This window comes from Ursus arctos, unplaced genomic scaffold (genome assembly GCF_023065955.2).
Source record: "Ursus arctos isolate Adak ecotype North America unplaced genomic scaffold, UrsArc2.0 scaffold_5, whole genome shotgun sequence".
NCBI lineage: Eukaryota > Metazoa > Chordata > Mammalia > Carnivora > Ursidae > Ursus > Ursus arctos.
Genome location: NW_026623067.1, coordinates 69186003 through 69207584, shown reverse-complemented (window position 1 = coordinate 69207584; position 21582 = coordinate 69186003). Strand labels below are relative to the sequence as shown.

At 33.5% G+C, this 21582-nt stretch overlaps 1 protein-coding gene across 1 annotated transcript in view; it reads right to left on the bottom strand.

Moving 5' to 3' along the window:
• RASA1 (RAS p21 protein activator 1) overlaps positions 1–21582 on the bottom strand; it is a 112715-nt gene that overhangs the window by 46936 nt on the left and 44197 nt on the right. The window contains exons 2-6 of the mRNA XM_057307130.1: positions 16858–17010; positions 15722–15861; positions 15014–15080; positions 10721–10838; positions 7634–7665 (exon numbers count right to left, since the gene is read on the bottom strand). Coding sequence (XP_057163113.1) covers positions 7634–7665; positions 10721–10838; positions 15014–15080; positions 15722–15861; positions 16858–17010 — 510 coding nt within the window. The remainder of the gene's footprint in view (positions 1–7633; positions 7666–10720; positions 10839–15013; positions 15081–15721; positions 15862–16857; positions 17011–21582) is intronic.

Sequence of the window (21582 nt, the reverse complement as noted above, 5' to 3'; positions counted from 1 at the left end):
CGTCTCTAGGAATGCAACCATTTCTTCCAGATTGTCTAATTTGACAAAACTGGCATATAGCTGCCAATTTTGCTTATAGTTGCTCATAATATGTTCTTGTAATTGTTTGTGTTTCTTCAGTGTTGGTTGTGATCTCTCCTCTTTCATTCATGAATCCCCCAACAAACAAGAGCCCAGGACCAGATGGCTTCCCACAGGAATTCTACCAAACATTTAAAGAAGAATTAGGGGCGCCTGGTTAAGCGTCTGCCTTCGGCTCAGGGTGTGATCCTGACGTTATGGGATCGAGCCCCACATCAGGCTCCTCTGCTATGAGCCTGCTTCTTCCTCTCCCACTCCCCCTGGTTGTGTTCCCTCTCTCGCTGGCTGTCTCCATCTCTGTCAAATAAATAAATAAAATCTTTAAAAAAATAAAAAATAAATAGAGAAGAATTAATACCTATTTTTCTGAAACTGTTCCAAAAAAAAATAGAAATGGAAGGAAAACTTTCAAACTCTTTTTATGAGGCCGGCATTACCTTGATCCCAAAACCAGACAAAAACCCCACCACCAAAAAGGAGAGTTACAGACCAATACCCTGACAAACACGGATGCATAAATTCTCACCAAAATACTAGCCAACAGGATCCAAGAGTACATTAAAAGGATTATTCACCACGACCAAGTGGGATTTACTCCTGGGCTGCAAGGTTGGTTCAACATCCACAAATCAACCAATGTGATACAATATATTAATAAAAGAAAGGTCAAGAACCATATGATCTCTCAATAGATGCAGAAAAAGCATTTGACAAAGTACAACATCCTTTCCTGATTAAAACTCTTCACAGTGTAGGGGCAGAGGGCACATACCTCAATATCATAAAAGCCATCTATGAAAAACCCACAGCGAATATCATTCTCAATGGGGAAAAATTGAAAGCTTTTCCCCTAAGGTCAGGAACACGGCAGGGATGTCCACTATCACCATGCTCTTGAACATAGTACTAGAAGTCCTAGCCTCAGCAATCAGACAACAAAAAGAAATAAAAGGCATCTGAATCGGCAAAGAAGAAGTCAAACTCTCACTTTTTGCAGATGATACGATACTTTACGTGGAAAACCCAAAAGACTCCACCCCAAAACTGCTAGAACTCATACAGGAATTCAGTAAAGGATATAAAGTCAATGCACAGAAATCAGTTGCATTTCTGTACACCAACAAGACAGAAGAAAGAGAAATTAAGGAGTCAATCCCAATTCCAATTGCACCCAAAACCATAAGACACCTAGGACTAAATCTAACCGAAGAGGCAAAGAATCTGTACTCGGAAAACTACAGAACACTCATGAAAGAAATTTAGAAAGACACAAAGAAATGGAAAGACATTCCATGCTCATGGATTGGAAGAACAAATATTGTTAAAATGTCTATGCTACCTAGAGCAATCTACATATTTAACATAATCCCTATCAAAATACCATCAACTTTTTTCACAGAAATTGAACAAATAATCCTAAAATTTGTATGGAACCAGAAAAGACCCCAAATAACCACAGGAATGTTGAAACAGAAAACCAAAGCTGGTGGCATCACAATTCCGGACTTCAAGCTCTATTCCAAAGCTGTCATCATCAAGACAGTATGGTACTGGCACAAAAAGAGACACACGATCCATGAAACAGAATAGAGAACTCAGAAACGGACCCTCAACTCTATGGTCAACTAATCTTTGACAAAACAGGAAAGAATATCCAATTGAAAAAAGACAGTCTCTTCAACAAATGGTGCTGGGAAAATTGGACAGCCACGTGCAGAAGTATTAAACTGGACCATTCTCTTAAACCATACACAAAAATAGACTAAAAATGAATGAAAGACCTAAATGTGGGACAGGAATCCATCAAAATCCTAGAGGAGAACACAGGCAGCAACCTCTTCAACCTTGGCCACAGCAACGTCTTGCTAGACACATCTCCAAAGGCAAGGGAAACAAAGGTAAAAATGAATTATTGGGACTTCATCAAGATAAAAAGCTTTTGCACAGCACAGGAAACAATCAACAAAACCAAAACACAACCAATAGAATGGGAGAAGATATTTGTAAATGACATATCAGATAAAGGGTTAGTATCCAAAATCTATAAAGAACTTCTCAAACTCAACACCCAAAGAACAAATAATCCAATCAAGAAATAGGCAGAAGACATGAACATACATTTCTGCAAAGAAGACATCCAAACGGCCAACAGACATATGAAAAAGTGCTCCATATCACTTGCCATTGGGGAAATACAAATAAAAACCACAATGAGATACCACCTCACACCAATCAGAATGGCTCAAATTAACAAATTAGGAAACAACAGATGTGGGCAAGGAGGCAGAGAAAGGGGAACCCTCCTACACTATTGGTAAGAATGCAAGCTGGCGTAGCCACTCTGGAAAACGGTATGCAGGTTCCTCAAAAAGTTGAAAATAGAGCTACCCTACAACCCGGCAATTGTACTACTCAGTATTTACCCAAAAGATATAAATGTAGTGATCCGAAGGGGCACCTGCACCCCAATGTATAGCAGCAATGTCAACAATAGCCAAAGTATGGAAAGAGCCCAGATGTCCATGGACAGATGAATGGATAAAGATGATGTGGTGTATATATATACACAATGGAATATTACTCAGCCATCAAAAAAGGAACTCTTGCCATTTGCAACAACGTGGATAGAACTAAAGGGTATTATGCTAAGCAAAATAAGTCAATCAGAGAAAGACAATTATCATATGATCTCACTGGTATGTGGAATTTAAGAAACAATGCAGAGGACCATAGGGGAAAAGAGGAAAGAATGAAACAAGATGAAACCAGAGAGGGAGACAAACCATTAAGAGACTCTTAATCTTAGGAAACAAACTGAGAGTTGCTAGAGGCCAGGCAGGTGGGGGGATGGGGTGGTTGGGTGATGGACACTGGGGAGGGTATGTGTTGTAGTGAGCACTGTGTGTTGTGTAAGACTGATGAATCACAGACCTGTACCCCTGAAACAAATAAAAATTATATGTCAAGAATTATTTTTTAAAAAATCATCAAAAAAAAGCACAATGAGATATCAGCTCATACCTATCAGAACGGCTAGAATCAAAAAGACAAGAAATAATAAATACTGGCAAGGATGTAGAGAAAAAGTATCCTCGTGCACTGTCGGTGGGAATGCCAATTTGTGCAGTCACTATGAGGAAAACAGTATGGAGGTTCCTCAAAAAATTAAAAACAGAATCATCATATCCAGTAATTCCATTACTGGGTATCTACCCACAGAAAATGAAAACACTAATTTAAAAACATATATCCACTCCCATGTTTACTGCTGCACTATTTACAGTAGCCAAGACAGATAAATGGATAAAAAAAGATGGGGTGTGTGTGTATGTGTGTATATGTATGTGTGTGTGTGTGTGTGTGTGTGTGTGTGTAATGGAATATTACTCAGCCATTAAAAAAAAGAATGAGATTTTGCCATCTGTAACAACATGGATGTACCTAGAGGTATAATGCTGAATGAAGTAAGTTAGAGAAAGACAAATATCATATGATTTCACTCAGGTCTGGAATTTAAGAAACAAAACGAACAAACAAAAAAAGAGATAAGCAAAAACACTCTTAAATACAGAGAACAAACTGATGGTTGCCAGAGGGAGGTAGGCAGGAGGACGGGTGAAATAGATAAGGGGGATTAAGAGTATACTTATTGTGATGAACACTGAGTAATGTATGGAACTGTTGAATCAATTCTGAAACAAATGTAAGTGCATTTAATTATACTCCATTTAGAAGTTTTTTTAATAAAAATGAAAAATTCCTCTACGGAAAAAAAAACCTAATTGTATATGTTAACAAATACAGTGTTAATTCACTAAATCAATGTGTTCAGAACACTGTGCAGTATTTAATACATTCTGGAAAGGCACAATAACACTAAGTGTTATTTCAGTGAATAAACGTATACAAAAAAACTGTAAGTAAAAATACTACAAGACTAAAACACGTTAAGTGCTCTAAAATCCAACGTTACAGGCTTAGAAGCTGTTTTTACTGTTTTAAATTATCGATACTATTACTGGTCCAAATATAAAATATAACTGAATGTTTACCTTTTCACATGAATGAAATTTTAAACTTTTAAATTCCCTCTTTACTCCAACCATTAACTCACTAATTCAGTGCAAATTACAAATAATATAAAGTAAGCATACAACTGCAGCCATCCAGCCTGCCTTAAAAGTAAGGTTCCATATCATATTGAATATAGTCTAAATGACCATTTACTAACAAATGCTAGAATAGGGTTTTTATATTATGGGGGAAACTTAATTAGATAACCTTGAAGGTTAATCCTATATTTTGATCGCAAAAACGAAGGGAAAAAACAGGGAACTCAAAGGGGGAAAGCAACAAATGGGACTTAGAAAACAAACTGGTAATATGTTTTTGTGAAAGTATTAGATCTGAGTTTCCTTATTCTGACATTACCTATATGTAAAAAGCATATATTTCAAACACGTGGTGTATACCAATGATACAAAGGGGAGCCTCTGCTCTTACAAAGTCCTATTACAGTAAGAAAAAGGGACACACATACTGTATAACTACAAAAACAATGCCAAAAATATAATAAAGTGCACTAATAGATATTCACAGAGGGCATTTTCTGAATAAAAGAGAAAGGTGCCAGTTCTGTGGAACATGTGAGGGAGAAGATAAAGGAAGACTTCTTGGGAAGTGATAAATAAGTTAGGTCGTATTAAGTAAGAATAGAAATTAACCAAACATAATGCAGAAGAATTCTGGCCTAGGAACTAGCTTAGGCAAAGGTGAAAAACAGTATTATGCATTTAAAGATCTACAAGCTGGAGAGTAGAGTATACATCTAAAAATGACAAGAGATAGGACTAGTGAAGGACACACGCAGTCATCAAATCCCAGGATCATTTTAGGCTCTGCTAAGGTAAAGATGGTAGAAAAAAAGTTAAGACTTTTAAGTGAAAAAGTGATACGGTCAGATACAGGTTTTAGGTAGATTATTCTGACTACTGGAAGAAAGGATTTAAGGAGACTAAAGAATCAAAGACCAATGTGGAGGTTATTGCTACACCAAGTCCCGTTAAGAAATAAAAAGGACAGGGATAAAGAAAGGGGGGGTAATCAGAAGGGGGAATGAAACATGAGAGACTATGGACTATGAGAAACAAACTGAGGACTTCAGAGGGGAGGGGGGTGGGGGAATGGGATAGACCGGTGATGGGTAGTAAGGAGGGCACGTATTGCATGGTGCACTGGGTGTTATACACAACTAATGAATCATCAAGCCTTACATCAGAGACCGGGGATGTACTGTATGGTGACTAACATAATATAATAAAAAATCATTTAAAAAAAAAAAAATAAAAAAAAATAAAATAAAATAAAACTGCTGGGAAAAAAAAAAAAAAAAAAAGAAATAAAAAGGACAGACCTATAAATACAGATAACAAACTAGATGCTTGCCAGAGGGGAGGGTAGGCAAAATGAGTTAAGGGGAGTGGGAAATACAGGCTTCCAGTTATGGAATGAATAAGTTACAGGAACAAAAGGCACAGCATAATGAATATAGTCAATGATTCCATACTAATGCTATATGGTGACAGATGGTAGCTACGCTTGTGGTGAGCACAGCATAATATATGGAGTTGTTGAATTACTATGCTGTACGTGTGAAACTAATGTAACACTGTGTTGTCAACTATACTCAAAAATTTTTAATATAAAAAAAGAAAGAAAAATGGCCTTAATTAGAATATGGTTGCTTAAAATTGCAAAGAAAAGACACGTTCAAGAAATACTTGAGAAAACAAAATTATCAGGACTTGGTACCTATTGCACTGGAAATAGGGAGCCTGAGAGAAACACAGTTTAAGTTATACCACTTTCAATGGCAGTGAAAGTCTCCACCTTAAGAAATTAGAGGGAGCTGAGAATACACAAAATAAATCAACAGTGCAAATTTAGCTTATGCTAAACAGCAAATGAGGAGAAAATATAAAGTTCAAAAATGGAACAATCACAACGGTATTAACTAAAAAACATTCCCAGCAAAAGTGGGATTTATACTTTACACTACGAGAAAACTGGATGTAACTTTAAATATTTACTGGCATTGACCTATATTTTTTCTTCTTTTAAAAATAAATTTATGGTATTATTTTCAGTAGAGAAAAAAATACAGATTTGTAACTATCTTAAAAATCAGGAGGATTTCATAACACTGGACTCCCATTCTTACACACAGCAATTAGAGCAGTCACCTTCCTGTAGGCAAACACTTTCTAGTTTTTGGCTTCCTACTCTCTAATACAAAGAGAGAATGTTAGTTGCCATTTATTGTAACACTTTGCACTGTTGTTTGTACTGTAGGGAAATAGTTCCATGTACCTTAATCTCCATCAAAGAGGTAAAATAAGAAAGATCAAGATTATTGTAATTTGAGAAAAATAGGAGCATTTACACCTGACCCACTTCATTTGCTTACATTATCGGTAAGCCTCCTCCACTCATTAATTACAATTCGTACTCTGATAGAGGTAGTTGGAAGACTTCACACTAACAGAATCAACAAGGTATGGTCTCACTCATGGAGCCTATTTTACAGTTACACAGCTACATCGAACAGTAAGGAAAATGAACTCAGAAAACATCTCATACGCTCCACCTAAGGCAGGGTGGGGAACTAAACGAGGTGTACTGAAAGTAGAGTATTCAGCTTCATGTTTTTGTGTTCTAATGGTTAGAAAACAATAACCACCACTTGAGAGGCAAGCCTTAAATTCCATTTGTAAATTCTAACAGGATGGTAAGAAAAAAAATGTTCCAGTGAAAAGAGATCAAAAGATGAACAGCTTCTATTAAAATCATATGAGTAAAATAGAATTGGGATTGAGAGTTAACATCTTCAGAAGAAAATTCATATACAAATAAATGAGGGGGGCGCCTGTGTGGCTCAGATGGTTAAGCGTCTGCCTTCAGCTCAGGTCATAATCCCGGGGTTCTGGGATAGAGCCCCACAGCTTCTCCCTCTCCTTCTGCTTGCCGTCCCTCCTGCCTATGCTCGCTCTCTGTCAAATGAATAAATAAAATCTTTCAAAAAAAAAAGAAAAGAAAAGAACCCTGATGTTGGAGAAAAGTTCTCTCTTTTTCTATCTCTCTCTCTTACACACACACACACCCCCAAACAAAAAAGACTGAAAAAACTGAAACATAAAATACCTAAAAGATGTCGTTACAAAAACAAGAAATGCTATAAATGTATCAGTAAGAAAGTAAAGAAAAATAGGAATCATGACATTCATAATGTCATTAATGTTTATAGAAAAGCCTTTAGTGATAGAAGAGTTGCATATAGGTAAAAGATACCTTCATTATTTAAAAATAAGACTATCAATAGATGCTAAAGAAAATATTAACATATCAGTTCCTGAGCCAAATAAAAACAATTCTTAAGACAGCCCCAAAAGTAGCAGTTTTCTTTTAAAATAAATTTTGGCCTAAGTTTTCCAATTTGCAGTCTTATAACGCATTTTCTTTTTTTTTTTTTTTTTAGTAATTAACACAAACTCACATTTTGCCTTCATGTGGATCTTCTTCCCGGCCCTAAAGGGTAAGACATTAAGACAGTATTTTATATAATTTTAACCATTAATCTATTTTTATTAAAATTAATAAAAATCATATCTTCAAACACATCTCTACCCTGGCCCTCATATTTACTTATGCATATACAAGAAAAGATGTTATCAGTTCAAGAAGCATCTTTCTAAAACTCTCTCCCTTACCATTACTACTCTTCTCCTCTTGTTGTGGTTACTGTAATTCAGGCCCTTTTCCTCCCTTTCCTCAAACTCAGCTCAATGAGTTTTAATTACCTCTGTGCCCTGTCCTACCCCATCATCTCACCACTCCAATCTGGACTCATCAGTTTCAACTGCAACTTTCTCCTGCACTAAGAACACCAAACAAGACAAAAAGAACAAAATTTAAAAACCAAACTTTTAATACCTCTCTGCCCCCTACAAATTGCTCCTTTGATAAAACCAAAATCCTTTATCCTATCACTCAAGTCTACATTTCCTATCTCGTACTACCAATTCTCTTTAGGTAGCTATACAACGGACCCAAATAACTACCAATTTGTTTATCTATATTGTCAACACCACTGGCTTGTTCTTTTTAACTTAGAATTTCTTTTCCACTCATCGCTTCCTACCTGTCTGTTAACCTAAACTATCCAGAAAGGATCTTCTTCAAATACTAGTCCTCAGTAAAATACTGAGTCCCTAAAACATAAATATAAACTTCTACTTTGAATAGAAAGGACATACTTCTTTTATCACCTTCTGAATTTTACCTTACTCTATTTGGCATGCCTATTATTTAAGATACACTGATGTTAGTCATTACTTAATAGTGGCTATAAGCACCTTAAGATCTTAACTCTTCTTTAACACCCAACCACCACCACAACCACTAGCACAATATAATTTTCACTGAACACTTACTGGACTGTACTCTTAGTATACAAAGATTTACCTCTCTCAATTTGTTCCTGAATCATCAGATATCTAACCAAATTAAAATCAAATACCCACTGAATGTCTACTATAAAACAAAGCAGAATGCTAAAAAAAAAAAAAAAAAAAAAAATTACACAAATACAAAATGCATAATCATTGCCCAAAAGGAGGTAATCTCTATAGAATAGGTTTACACCATAAATTAATTTTATACAATGTAATAAAATACAGAATTAACAAGGTGCTATAGAAACACGAGGGGAAATAATTTAGCCTAAGAAAGGCATAAATCCTCTGTGAAAACAGGGACAGTATCTGAGCTAAATTGATAAAGATGAATTAAATTTTACATGGTAGTAGTCTAGCAGGCCAGTAGTGCCGGGAAAGTGTAGGCATAAAGAAATTCATTCAACAAACATTTGCTGAATGCTTACTAATGTCAGACACTATTATATGCTATGGGAATACATCACTGAATCAAAACAAAAACCCTCACAGAGCTTATATTCTAGATTTAAGGCATAAAAGTATAAATGTACTTGGAGAACAGTAATTAGACTTTCAGAGTGGGAAAATCCTTAAATCCAACCACTGACCTAATGTCTGAAATCTAGACAATCTCCAAAAGGCTTTTCAAGCTACAAGGAATCACTAGGCTCCAATGAAGATCATTATGAAAACTTAATTTAAGTATTAGAGTAAAAATTTTTATTAATTCTAACTTGTAACTATTCCACTATTAACTGAAAGTATGACTATATTCCTTTTTAGCAGCCACAACACATTTTTCATTCATATTGACTTGTTAACTTGTTCTTTTATTTTTTTTCCATTTATCAATGTCAGGTCATGTGTCCTTATGTTAAATAGGGCTTCCCCCTCCCCAATACTCGTTGTATAACTTTCACTTACTCTTCTTAAAGTTAATCTCATTAAATATGACCCAAGAGCTGGAGATAGGTTAAACTATACTCTTAAATCCTTTCAATAATCAGAAAAATGGGGGCAGGAGGATTACAGCAAGGAGGGAAAAAAACCCAACATTAAAAAGTTTTAACTAAGAAATTTTGTAGTAAAACCAATATAGTAAGATTCTTCAGTTTGAACACTTCTGGCCCATATGAAATAAATACCTCTCTCTACTGTAAAATAACAAATACTAACCTAGGAATTAGGAGTTCTGGTCCCAGTTCTTCCACTAAGTAACTATGGGTACGCAATGTATCATATACCATTTCCTCAACTGCCCTTCACTTTTGCTCAGTATGTTTTACTTCTACATATCAAGATCTATTAATCAAGAGAATTAATAACAAAGAAAAATATTCTCCACTGCTATCTTCCTGGAAAATAATCAAAGCACAGGTTTCCGAATATTACCAAGTTCATGACATAATTTAAAAACAGTAGCTCTGAGGGTTGTGAAGGATAAAAGGAAACCATTTCATCACACTAAACAAATCTAAAAGGGAAGGATGGACTCCAAAACTGTAATATGTTTGATAAGATTCAGTGATACTGAGTATTATCTCTGAAATGCAAATGCTGCTTGAATGCAGACATGTTATCAAAAAACACACAATTATCAATACTGTGTGATAAGACGACTGATACTGTATTATGTGGTGACAATGAAAATGGGAATACTGGAAATGTAGAAACGTGATAATATATGTGTAATATAACTAAGTTTTTCCAAGGTTACTAGAAAATTATACCTATATTTGGGAGATAAAGATTCTGAAAAGCAAACATGGGCAACCCTGTTTGATTCAGATTCCATGATCATTTTTTCATAGCCTCATTTATGAGGAAAACCACTAAGAAGACAAAAAGAGATACAAATAAGCACAAATTGAGTTTTTAATTCTTAGAAACTCATAAAAACTTTCTGGGAAAAAAAAAACTTTCAGAAAATCGACAAAGATTCAAACACGCTAGCTTAGTTACACTCTTTATAAATAAATAACATTTACTACAGTAAATACATTTTAATGAAAAATTCCTTATACTTAGGAATTGAGGTTTTTAATTTTAAACAGTTTCATTACTAATTTTGCCTTATTATGGATAAGTTCCAAAAATATACAAAATATTTAACATTCTGAGAGTGAGAAAAAAAGAACAAAACTTACCACCTCTTCCACTAGGTCTTCAACAATAAGGCCCTGTTCATCTGTTCTTAGATTTGTAACCCACATCCATCCATCTTCTAATTCATTATGAACAATAAACATATCTCCTTTTAGGAAACTGAAAATAGCATTTATGAAGTTATTAAAATTGAATTAAAATTTTAAACATGGAAATTTGAGTAATTATGTGCCATACTACAGAGATAATATGATATTGGAAAATGCATAAAGTCATAAACCCTGGATTTTTGTCCTGTTTCTGGCATCACCTAAATATAAAACTCTAAAGATACTTAACAATCTGAATCATTCCCTGATGTGTAAAATGGATTTAATAATGGTATCTGCACTATCTACATTATTGGATTACTCTTAAATTCAAATTAGAATGTGTGTAAACAGTAATTACATATGTATTATAGGCTTTAGGGTATAACTCCAAGACAACCAAACTTAAAAATTTAAGCCTCTATGTAATTACTCTTTCAGATGTAGGTTAGATATAAAATTATAATATAATTAACTCATTACACATACACAAGATAGTTACTTTAGAAAAACTTTATTTTAAATAAGCACAATTGGCCTTATCAGATGTTTATGAGAATTAACATTTTTCTCATAAAAAAACATTAACGTTTACTTAATTCACTTAGACATCCATGATACAGCATAGCATTCTTTCTCCGAAAGTGGTATCAAAGGACAGGAGAATGTATGCATGTTTTTTCTGTTAACAATTTCTGAGAGACGCATAAAGAAACTAGTTTCTTTTCCTTGGGATCTATATGTTCTCAACCTCCACAAAATCACAGGAGGAGTAAGTTAGTTTTATATTGATGCCATTTTTCAACATCAGTAATTCGCTGAACTTTTCATTTTAGGCCTGAATGAATGCCTCCCAGTGTTCAAAGTTTCAAGATTGACTGGCTGCTGCTATTAACCCTATATCTATATCCATAACTATCACATATTTTTTAATCAAGTTTCCTTTCAGTCTAAATTTTCAGAAACCAAAGTTCCATTCAGTAAATCTCTTCTACTTCTGAAAACTGTTTTTCTCCCGAATATCTCAAGCTTCGCTGTTTCTTGGACAAATTCAAGACCAAAAAAACTTATACACAACACTTTAGATGAATTCTATTTGGATGAGCACGTAATACTGCATTCTATCTTGATTCTACAATCCTTGTTAACAGTGACCAATATTTCACCAGCTGACTGGGAGCAGACATAACTACTTAACCAAATAAATTACTCCTTTCTAGAACCAATCTCCTACATAACTACGTTAAAAAAATAATTATGAGTAAAAGCGGAGAACATACGGACAAAACTTAGAAATGAAAAGTGACAAGTTTCATTTCTTGGTCAAAAGCAGTCATAAGAGAATTTTGTTTTTAATTTTGACTTCTGTTGTTACTAGAACACTAAATATATGGTGCAAAACAAAAAAAATTTAAATAAAAAGCTTATTACTAACACAAACAATATAATCATAAGATTCTTTATTTTGCATTTTTCCCTAAAAGAAGTTAAAATGCCTTATTAAATCTCATTAATCTTCAGATGTTTCTACCTAAAAAAAAAAAAAACTTCACAGATACACACAGATTTTTAAGGACTCATACATTCAAATATATCTATATGATCAAATTAAAATTTATATATTCCAATTCTTGTTTAAATTTCCATCTTCCTAGAATAATAACTGTCAGTTTGGAAGGTCTCTCAGGACTCCTTTATATACTCAAAAACTGACACCCTAAAAGGCTTTTATTTATATGAATTATATCTATTAATATTTACCATATTAGAATTTAAAATGGTTTTAAGTGTTTACTAATTTGTTTAAAAATATACCCCATTGGGGCGCCTGGCACAGCAGTTAGGCATCTGCCTTCGGCTCAGGCCTGATCCCGGCGTTGTGGGATCGAGCCCCACATCAGGCTCCTCCGCTATGAGCCTGCTTCTGCCTCTCCCACTCCCCCTGCTTGTGTTCCCTCTCTCGCTGGCTGTCTCTATCTCTGTCGAATAAATAAAATCTTATATATATATATATATATATATTATATATAATATATATATATACACACACACACACAACCCCATCACACAATAACATAAAGAATACGAAAAAGTATTATTTTTACAAGTTTTGTGAGAATATTATTGTTTTACATTTTTGCAAATCTCAACATCTGGCTTAACTGCAAACTGCTAGATTCTTCTCTTTCTACATTCAATCTGTTGTTTTAGGGGGTTTTTTTTGTTTGAAGTATACGAAGAAAAATCTGGCTTCACAAAAATATGTAGTTGTGAAAAGAAGAGTATTTTAATACCCTCTCAGATAATTAGATATCCTATGATATTACACCAAAAACTCAACAATTGATACTTGAAGGTTAGTTGTAATATGGAATCTAAAACTGCATCAATGAACCTTTTGTACCCCATTTCAGTATTATCTATTTGTCCATCTTGCACTTTGAATGGACCTTTCCCAGGCATAATTCTTTAACAGCATGCATCGATCATTTTGAAAATACTGGTTCACTGAGCTATGCAGATCATCCAGATGTAAATACATTTTACACAGTCAAAACATCACATTCTTTAATATCACCACCAATCTCATCAGAAAAATCGGGAAGTATGTGGGAAGCTGTCAAGCTCCTGACGGCAGATACAGGGTTTCCAAAATTCTCATACTCTCATTTTTGCTGGCAAGCTCAAATTTTGTCACTGGCAACAAATACTGCCAGTTATTCCCCCTGAAGTAACTAACATAACAGACTCACTCTTAAAGGAAGAAAAAAAAAAAAAAAGTCAAATACTCTAGTCTGAATAATCATAGTTGAGTAGTTTGCCTGTCAGTCTTAAGTACAAATGGTGTACACAAAAGCAGAAGCTAGCTCAGCTCTCCACTCACTGTTCTCAAGATAAGGACCTGTGGTGCACAGCCGAGATACTTTGTGCGTACTTCCCATTTCATCACACGGAATATTAAAAGAGACTCATCAGTTTTCTTCATCACACAGAAGATTAAAAAGATATTCATCACACAGAATACTAAAAGGGTTGAGATTTAGTGAGATACCTTTTACGGTCTCAGCAAGAAAAATTTGAGGGGAAGCTGTTTTGTAGCTTTTTACCCCCAAGTGTGTGGCAGCGAAGAATACTGTATACTTTGGTGCCACTGCCTTGATTTGTGCTAACACACTAACAGTTTTACTGCTTGTTGCTTTTGTACCATCAATGTAAATGTCACAGTGAAAAAAGGCAAATTACATCTTGGTCTTATTAAGAAAACAGTTCTGCTCTCATGAATTCTCTAAACGAGTCTCAAGTAGCCCCAAGGTTACAAGGATCACACTTTAAGCACTGCTGTCCCAGGGGATACACTGGGAATTTACAAGTTATTCAAAATTCCTGAATTGGTAGTTCACCACTGTTCTTCTTTATTGTATGTATTTCATTCCTTCTCTTTATTTCATTGGCTTTTCCTGCTTAGATCACAAATAAAGGTATGCCAATAAAAACTAAATGAGAAGTTGTTATTTTGTGGACAATCATATAAAAATAGAATCCTTATTCTGAGATTCCAGATAGTTAAATCTTTATTTTATAAAATACCACATTTCCAGAAATTTCAGTACCTCCCAAAGTTACTGTTTTTTAAATACTGCTGTTGATTTCAGTGAGAAGCTGTATACCAGAATCAGTAAACATTTTACCAGTAAGAAAGAAATTTTCTATTGCAAAGTAGCTTGTAGAAAGACAGATAATTTGATAATTATCAAACATCAGATTATATGAAAATAATAAAAATAAGTTACATATAAATCAAATTATATGAAAGTAATTTTTAAAAATTATCATGTTCTGTATTCTATGTCACACTTAAACTATTCACCCATCACGTAAAATAGAAGTTTAGTCATCATTTAAGTACAAATTACAGTTGAGACTAAATGCCATGTACTAATAAAAATTAAAATAGAGTACAGAATGTAACAATTATCCTTACTTTGTCAGAGACATTCTAATAAAATCTGAATTTATTTCACCTGTCATCTTCCCTGTGGCCACTCTGATCCAAATCCATATTCTGAACAAATAAGCCAAACACAGGAGTACAGGAATGATGAACTCAATATTAAAGGTACTTTCACTCTGCTGCATGCTATTTCCTCAAAGTCCAAAACCTTGCCAGTTCAAGAGTACTAAGTTTTTGAAGTCTGTCAAATGCCTATTTCAGATGCTTATAAATGAGAATACATTCTAAAATACCTTATTTCATCAGTGTCTGGAACCTTTGTGTAAGGTAGAATGGCTCGAACACGCCTTCTATCTTCTACTGGCTGGGAATCATAAGAAAAAAAAGATTTACAAAAGATAATCTTTTTATGTCAAAGTCAAATCAGGTATGTCCACATAAAGTTCAAACCAACAAAAATCCACATTATGAACATAAGATCATTCAAATCGTTTTTAGTAAGGTTCTAAATACTCAAAGCCTAGAAATACTTGTCTTGTTTCTGGTTGTTTTCTTTTTTTTACAGACATTCTTTTAACTGTATAACCTATGCTTTTATCAAGTAATATGAATAACCATTTAATTTTAAATGAACTACATGGAATATATAAATTAACCTTTCTCTGATGATGCAGGAGGCGTTTCAGAATCTTACAGCAACTTCAGGGTGAGCACTATGCTATCGGTCATTACTGTTCATTCACTTAAAAATATTTGTTAAGCTATCACCATACAGTATTTTATAAAAGAGAAAAAGTCTAGCAACTTAAATACAAAATTACTGAAAATTTTTCTTTTTTTGAAGAGGATATCAGTTTTGCTGACAGTACAACCAGAATTAAAGTTTAAGACAACAAATATTTCTTGAATTATAATAAATACCATAAGAAACTGAACAAGAGCTAACCTCATTAGTAAAGTGAAATAATAAATTTTTGAAAAATATTTTATTTAAGTTTTACTTGCCTCTGGTGGTGCAACTGGATAAAGCAATTTTTCTCCTTTAAGCAAACAGGAAACATGACTGTAATAACCTATTAAGTCTGACAGTGAAGAAAAACGTCTTCCACCAATGTAGTAATCTCCACACATAGCAATAATCCTATTTGTAAAGGAAAAAAATACAGTATAACAAAAACCTTTAGAGCCAATTCTGAAGACCCATTTCTAAAGAAATTATAAATCCCTAATTTTCATACTCTTTTAACTATATCCTTGTATTAAAACACTACTGATTAATCTCCACCAATGCAAATTTACCTGAGGTTATTTCTTCTAAAAATATATATGCATACATATGATAGATATGAAATACATATCTGACTTACCCCATTACATAATTCATTACAATATTTATAAATCTATCTTCAAATACCTCTGCTCACTTTTCATATTTAAGACTAAATAGCAATTTCAGTAAGTTTTCTCTGGCTAAAAGTAGCTTGCAGATCTGAAAATATTTAGAGTATTATAATAATTTCACATTCTACGTGTGGTATAAAGTACTCTTAGAACTTATTTTATTATCTGAAAGTCCAGGGCATACAAACATTTTTATCAGTTAACATTATAGGCAATATATGATTTTTTTCAATATCTCCCATAAAAATGAAATTGAAGACAATAATAAAGGTATGTATATTTATGGAGACTTTGATATCTGTACTTGAAAATCTACATACCTTAGACATGAATGTTTGCAAAGAATTTCACAACAGTGAAGCAAGATGAATTAAAGGGCACACATCTTGACTCTTTGTTTCCTATATTTTGTTACTCTGTAGTCTGAAAGTACACATTTCCTTTATTTCTGCTTTACCACTCAAAGTTTCCTCATAATTCTTTATACTTTAAAAGTGATAATTATATTTGAGATTAGCACAGTAATGCCCAATAATATTGTTTTTAAACAAAAAAGCAAGCATTCAATAATATCTACTCTATAATCACCTGATTAAATCACTTAACTGAAAACAAATCACTTTCCCCATCATTTAAATATCACTGAATCATTCACCTTTAATAAAGCAGGTATATTTAAGAACACTACAGCAAAGTAACTATATTATTTAGCCTCATATTAGAAATAAAGACTTACCTAAAATGGTTGACAACATTTGTCTGGCTAAGAAATGAAAGTACAAAGGACCCTGGCCTCCGATCACTCTCTCTTATAAGGTAACTGCCGGACTTCCCTGCCTGCCTTAGGCGTTCTTCTGCTATAGTTCTATCAAGTTTTCCATGATACCACCTAAAGGAAAAAAGCTGCGATTAGAATACAAATAGCAACCATAAAATTAATACTGACAGTTGAAAAACTTACTACTAGAAGTTTTAAATACCTAAATGTAACTTAAACATTTACCTTTTACTCTTGATAGGTTATTCCAATTTTTTTTTTGTTTTTGTTTTGTTTTATTTTTATTTATTTGACAGAGATAGAGACCGCCAGAGAGAGAGGGAACAAAAGCAGGGGGAGTGGGAGAGGAAGAAGCAGGCTCCTAGCGGAGGAGCCTGATGCGGGGCTCGATGCCATAATGCCGGGATCACGCCCTGAGCCGAAGGCAGATGCTTAACTACTGCGCCACCCAGGTGCCCCAGGTTATTCCAATTTTAACTCAATTGTTTCTAACTTTACAGTCTCAAAAAAAAATTCATTTATTCAGTTTCTAATTTGTTCTGTAAACTCAGGGCTAATCATCTCACACGTGAACCTGTTCCATTTCTGTCCATCTTTCTACCTCTAGGATTGTCTACCTGGTCAAGATATAAACACTTATTACAATCAAATCTTTATTTAGAAAAATAAGAATACGATGGACAAATGGAAACAATTACTACCTCTCTATATACTAAAGAACCTAAGTATATCACTTGACATAACAAGCAAGGCACATGGTACCTGTAAGAAAATAAAACTTTAATCCATTTCAGTGTCTGTGTCCTTGAACAGGAAAATAAACATTGTCAAAGACTATCGTTCTAATTTCCTATTTCAACATGAAGCTGATTACTCCCTAACCACACATCTGATGTTAATTCCTCAAATTTATTTAACAAACATGTGAGAAATAAATAATACCTTTGTCCCTTTAACTTTCCTACTCTGAATTTAAATATGTTCTACCTACCATACTACCAGATAATCTGCTTAAATGACTCGCTATAACTCTAGCATCACCCATGCTACCAATTTATGCCTATAAAAGACTCATTGATCTATATAAAAAAATATTAGAATCATATTGGAATTTTCACATGGTTGTGGTAATAGATCTACAAAGTAACTGTTATGAAATATTTTTACACCTTCAGTATGTTAGTCATCCGAACTCATCCTTGATACTTGTAGGCTCTCTTGAAACAGAGGAAAAGAATAAAACATTCATATTGCATTGATATATTTAACATATAGCCATAAGTCAACAGTCAAAACTATTACAGTCCTATGACTATTTTTGTAATACTATTTTTGTAAGCTTGCTGTAAGGAAAGCTAACTATTCTTGACTAATTAGTTAAAAAAAAAACTTAAAAGTTATCAAAAGAATTTTCAATTTTCTTTTAAAAACCAACCCACTTATTTGAAGTCTGTGCATAAGGTTGAAATGAAATAATGAAAAAAATCACAAAGCTTCATTTTAACCTAATAGGTAAAACATAATTGTAAACTGTTAGTATTAGAGGAAGAAGGCAAAAGCAACACTGCATTCTTCTAAAATTCTAATCTCAGTTCAATCATTATATTTGAGCCTACTGACAAGTAAATTTAACTTTCAGGAACTGTTTTCTCTTTTTTTTAATCTAAAAGGAAAAGTTTAGACTAATGATGATTAGAAGTTCCTTGAAGAGCTAAAGTTTAAACATATATGATCAGGACAAAATTTACTCAGAAGGGCGCCTGGGTGGCTCAGTGAAGTGTCTGCCTTCAGCTCAGGTCGTGATCTCAGGGTCCTGGGATGGAGTCCTACATCGGGTTCCCTGCTCAGTGGGCAGTCTGCTTCTCCCTTTCCCTCTACCCATCCCAGCCCTGCTCGTGTTTGCTCTCGAATGAATGAATGAATGAATAAATAAATAAATTCTTTTAAAAAATAAAGATTTAAAAAGTTACCATTTTTTAAAAATTCATTTAGAAATTTATTTAGTTGTGAAAATACATGGGACATGTCCTTATAATACAAAATTGGTACATTCTTTATTACCTAAAGCAATGAAGCTATCCCACAGAGCAAATTTACACACTGAGGAGACAAAAATTAAAAATTATAAGCAAAACTATTTTATGTACTTATTTAATTTCTTTTGTTTTACCCAAAATGTCAAGATTAAAAATTTTCATTTAATCTCCATCTTGTGGACCCACCATGAGACGATACAGAAGACCATGAGGTGTTACACAATTAATTACTAATTTATAATAAATACTTGATTAAAAACTTTTACTGATATATAAAAGATATATTTGTGATTTTTTTAGTTTTTAGCCCTGTACTTTCTGTAAGATTCTGGCTTTAACACAGGTATTCAGTTTAAGACAGACTTTACCTTAAGCAAACAATTTTGTTTCTTGAATACTAATAATTTCCTTTATGTCAAAAGCTCGTTCATCTTCAAATATATGATGCAAAACATGTCAATTCATTATTTTTTCTTTTTTTTTTAAATTTTTTAAATAAATAAAAAACAGAATCAGACTTGTAAATACAGAGAACAAACTGATGGTTGACAAAGGGGAGGAGTGGGGGGGATGGGCAAAACAGGTGAAGGGGAGTGGGAGATACAGGCTTCCAGTTATGAAATGAGTAAGTCACAGGAACAAAGGCACAACATAATTAATACAGTCAAAGATATTGTACTAGCAATGTATGGTGACAGATGGTAGCTACACTTGTGGTGAACACAGCATACTGCATAAATTTGTCAAATCACTATGTTGTATACCTGAAACTAATGTAACATTGTGTGTCAACTATAGTTTAAAAAAGGTCAATTACTGAATATGATTATAATGTGAAAAAATGCCAATTATTGATTATGATTATAATGTGAAATTAAGTTATCCAGTATTAGGCTGGATGAGCATATGTAGTGGAGCTGGATCCTCTTAGTGTTGAAATTCCATTGTTAAAAGTCACTGGCTGTTCTACAAAAAAAAAACCTAATTTGTCTTAATCAAAACTCAGACTTTCTTGAATTATCTTTATTGTTAATTTGAAATTACTAAGGCGAATCATACTATCAAGAATATTTTATATGTATCTGCACATCTATTTTAAAGCTATTATTGAAGCATAAAAAGCACTTCAAGTAAGCTGTTACAATACACGATCTCCATCCCATTCAGAAACTTGGAAATAAAAAAACCAGTATCATGAGTGGTAAAATAATAATTTTATTGTAAATGCATATGGCATCATGATATGTAGCTAAAACGAGTATTTTATAAGTAGATCACAATTCCAATGTGATATGGTTTGATTATAGTACTGCACAGATTTACAGAACCTAAGCCCTAGATCCACTGAGCACTAGTCCGTGGGTCTTTAAAACAATGTCTCTCAACCCTTTTTTTAACCCATGAACTTTTTGATAAACATAGAATTTCACCTACCAGGAAATTCAGAATACTTAAGTTGTCAATTTCTCACAGAGAATCATTACAGATTTTGTTTAACCCCAGGAGTAAAAAAAAAATTATGTGGAATATGGCTTCTCAAAACATACCCTCACACCAAAGATGTGAACTCCCCTAGAGGAGATATGCCCTAGTGGATATCAGTTTAAGATTCATTTAACAAAAATGTTACACTTTCTGACTGTACATATACTAGCAATATTACAAGGAAATCTATTTAATCATTCCCACTATTTCTTTACAAAGTCTTATTTTATCTCCTTAAGGGTAGTTTTGCTGGTGATTGTTTTCAAGTAAGTTAAAACAACAACAACAACAACAAGAAGAAATGCAACTGAATCTAGAATACCTCTAAGGAACACAGAATAACTGGTATTGTTTTGAGGTACGAGGATATTCTGAGTACAACATGAGATGACTGAATATCTATGGGTGCCATTACCTAAGGTAAATTTGTTACTCTGCTTATTACATTTATGGCAATTTCAACTCACAGGATGTACCAGGCACATAGTAATATTAATTCTAAAAACATTTGTTGAAAGAAGGAAGAAGTGTCAAATCTTAAGCATAATGTTGGAAAAAACTTTTTAAAGTCTAGTTCAAATTCCCCACCAATGTAAAAAAAAAAAAAAATTCTTCAATGTCAGAATAAGCAAGTTCTGACCTTTGAGGACTGCTAGCTAGGTCTAAAAAAAATATGAAAATAATTTAGATTGACAGAGCTTAAAGAGGATGGCTACACTGACACCTCCTAAACATCTTCAGAAGAGACTAAAAACTAACTGGTAAGATGAAGACTTACCAGAAACCTCCACGACTCTGGTCAAGCCTCTACATTTTGTTACCTTATTACCATCACTTATGAAATAAGGAAAACAATCTCCATCTCAACCTCAGAATATATTACATATTGTCCTAAACTCCTTCAAAGAAAAATATAAAAATGAAAAACTACTACATAGGCTATAATTGCATAATGGTTAAGCAAAGACTCCAGAGGCACCCTGTTTCTGTTTCAATTGTAGCTCTGCTACCTGGCTGTACAAGTGTGGGCAAATGACTTAATTTCTGAGCCTCGAGTTTTCTCCTCTATAAAAGGCATATAATAACAGTATCTACCTCATAGTAGGTTGACTTAATATTATTAGATGAAACAATACATATAAAATTATATAAACATATAAAA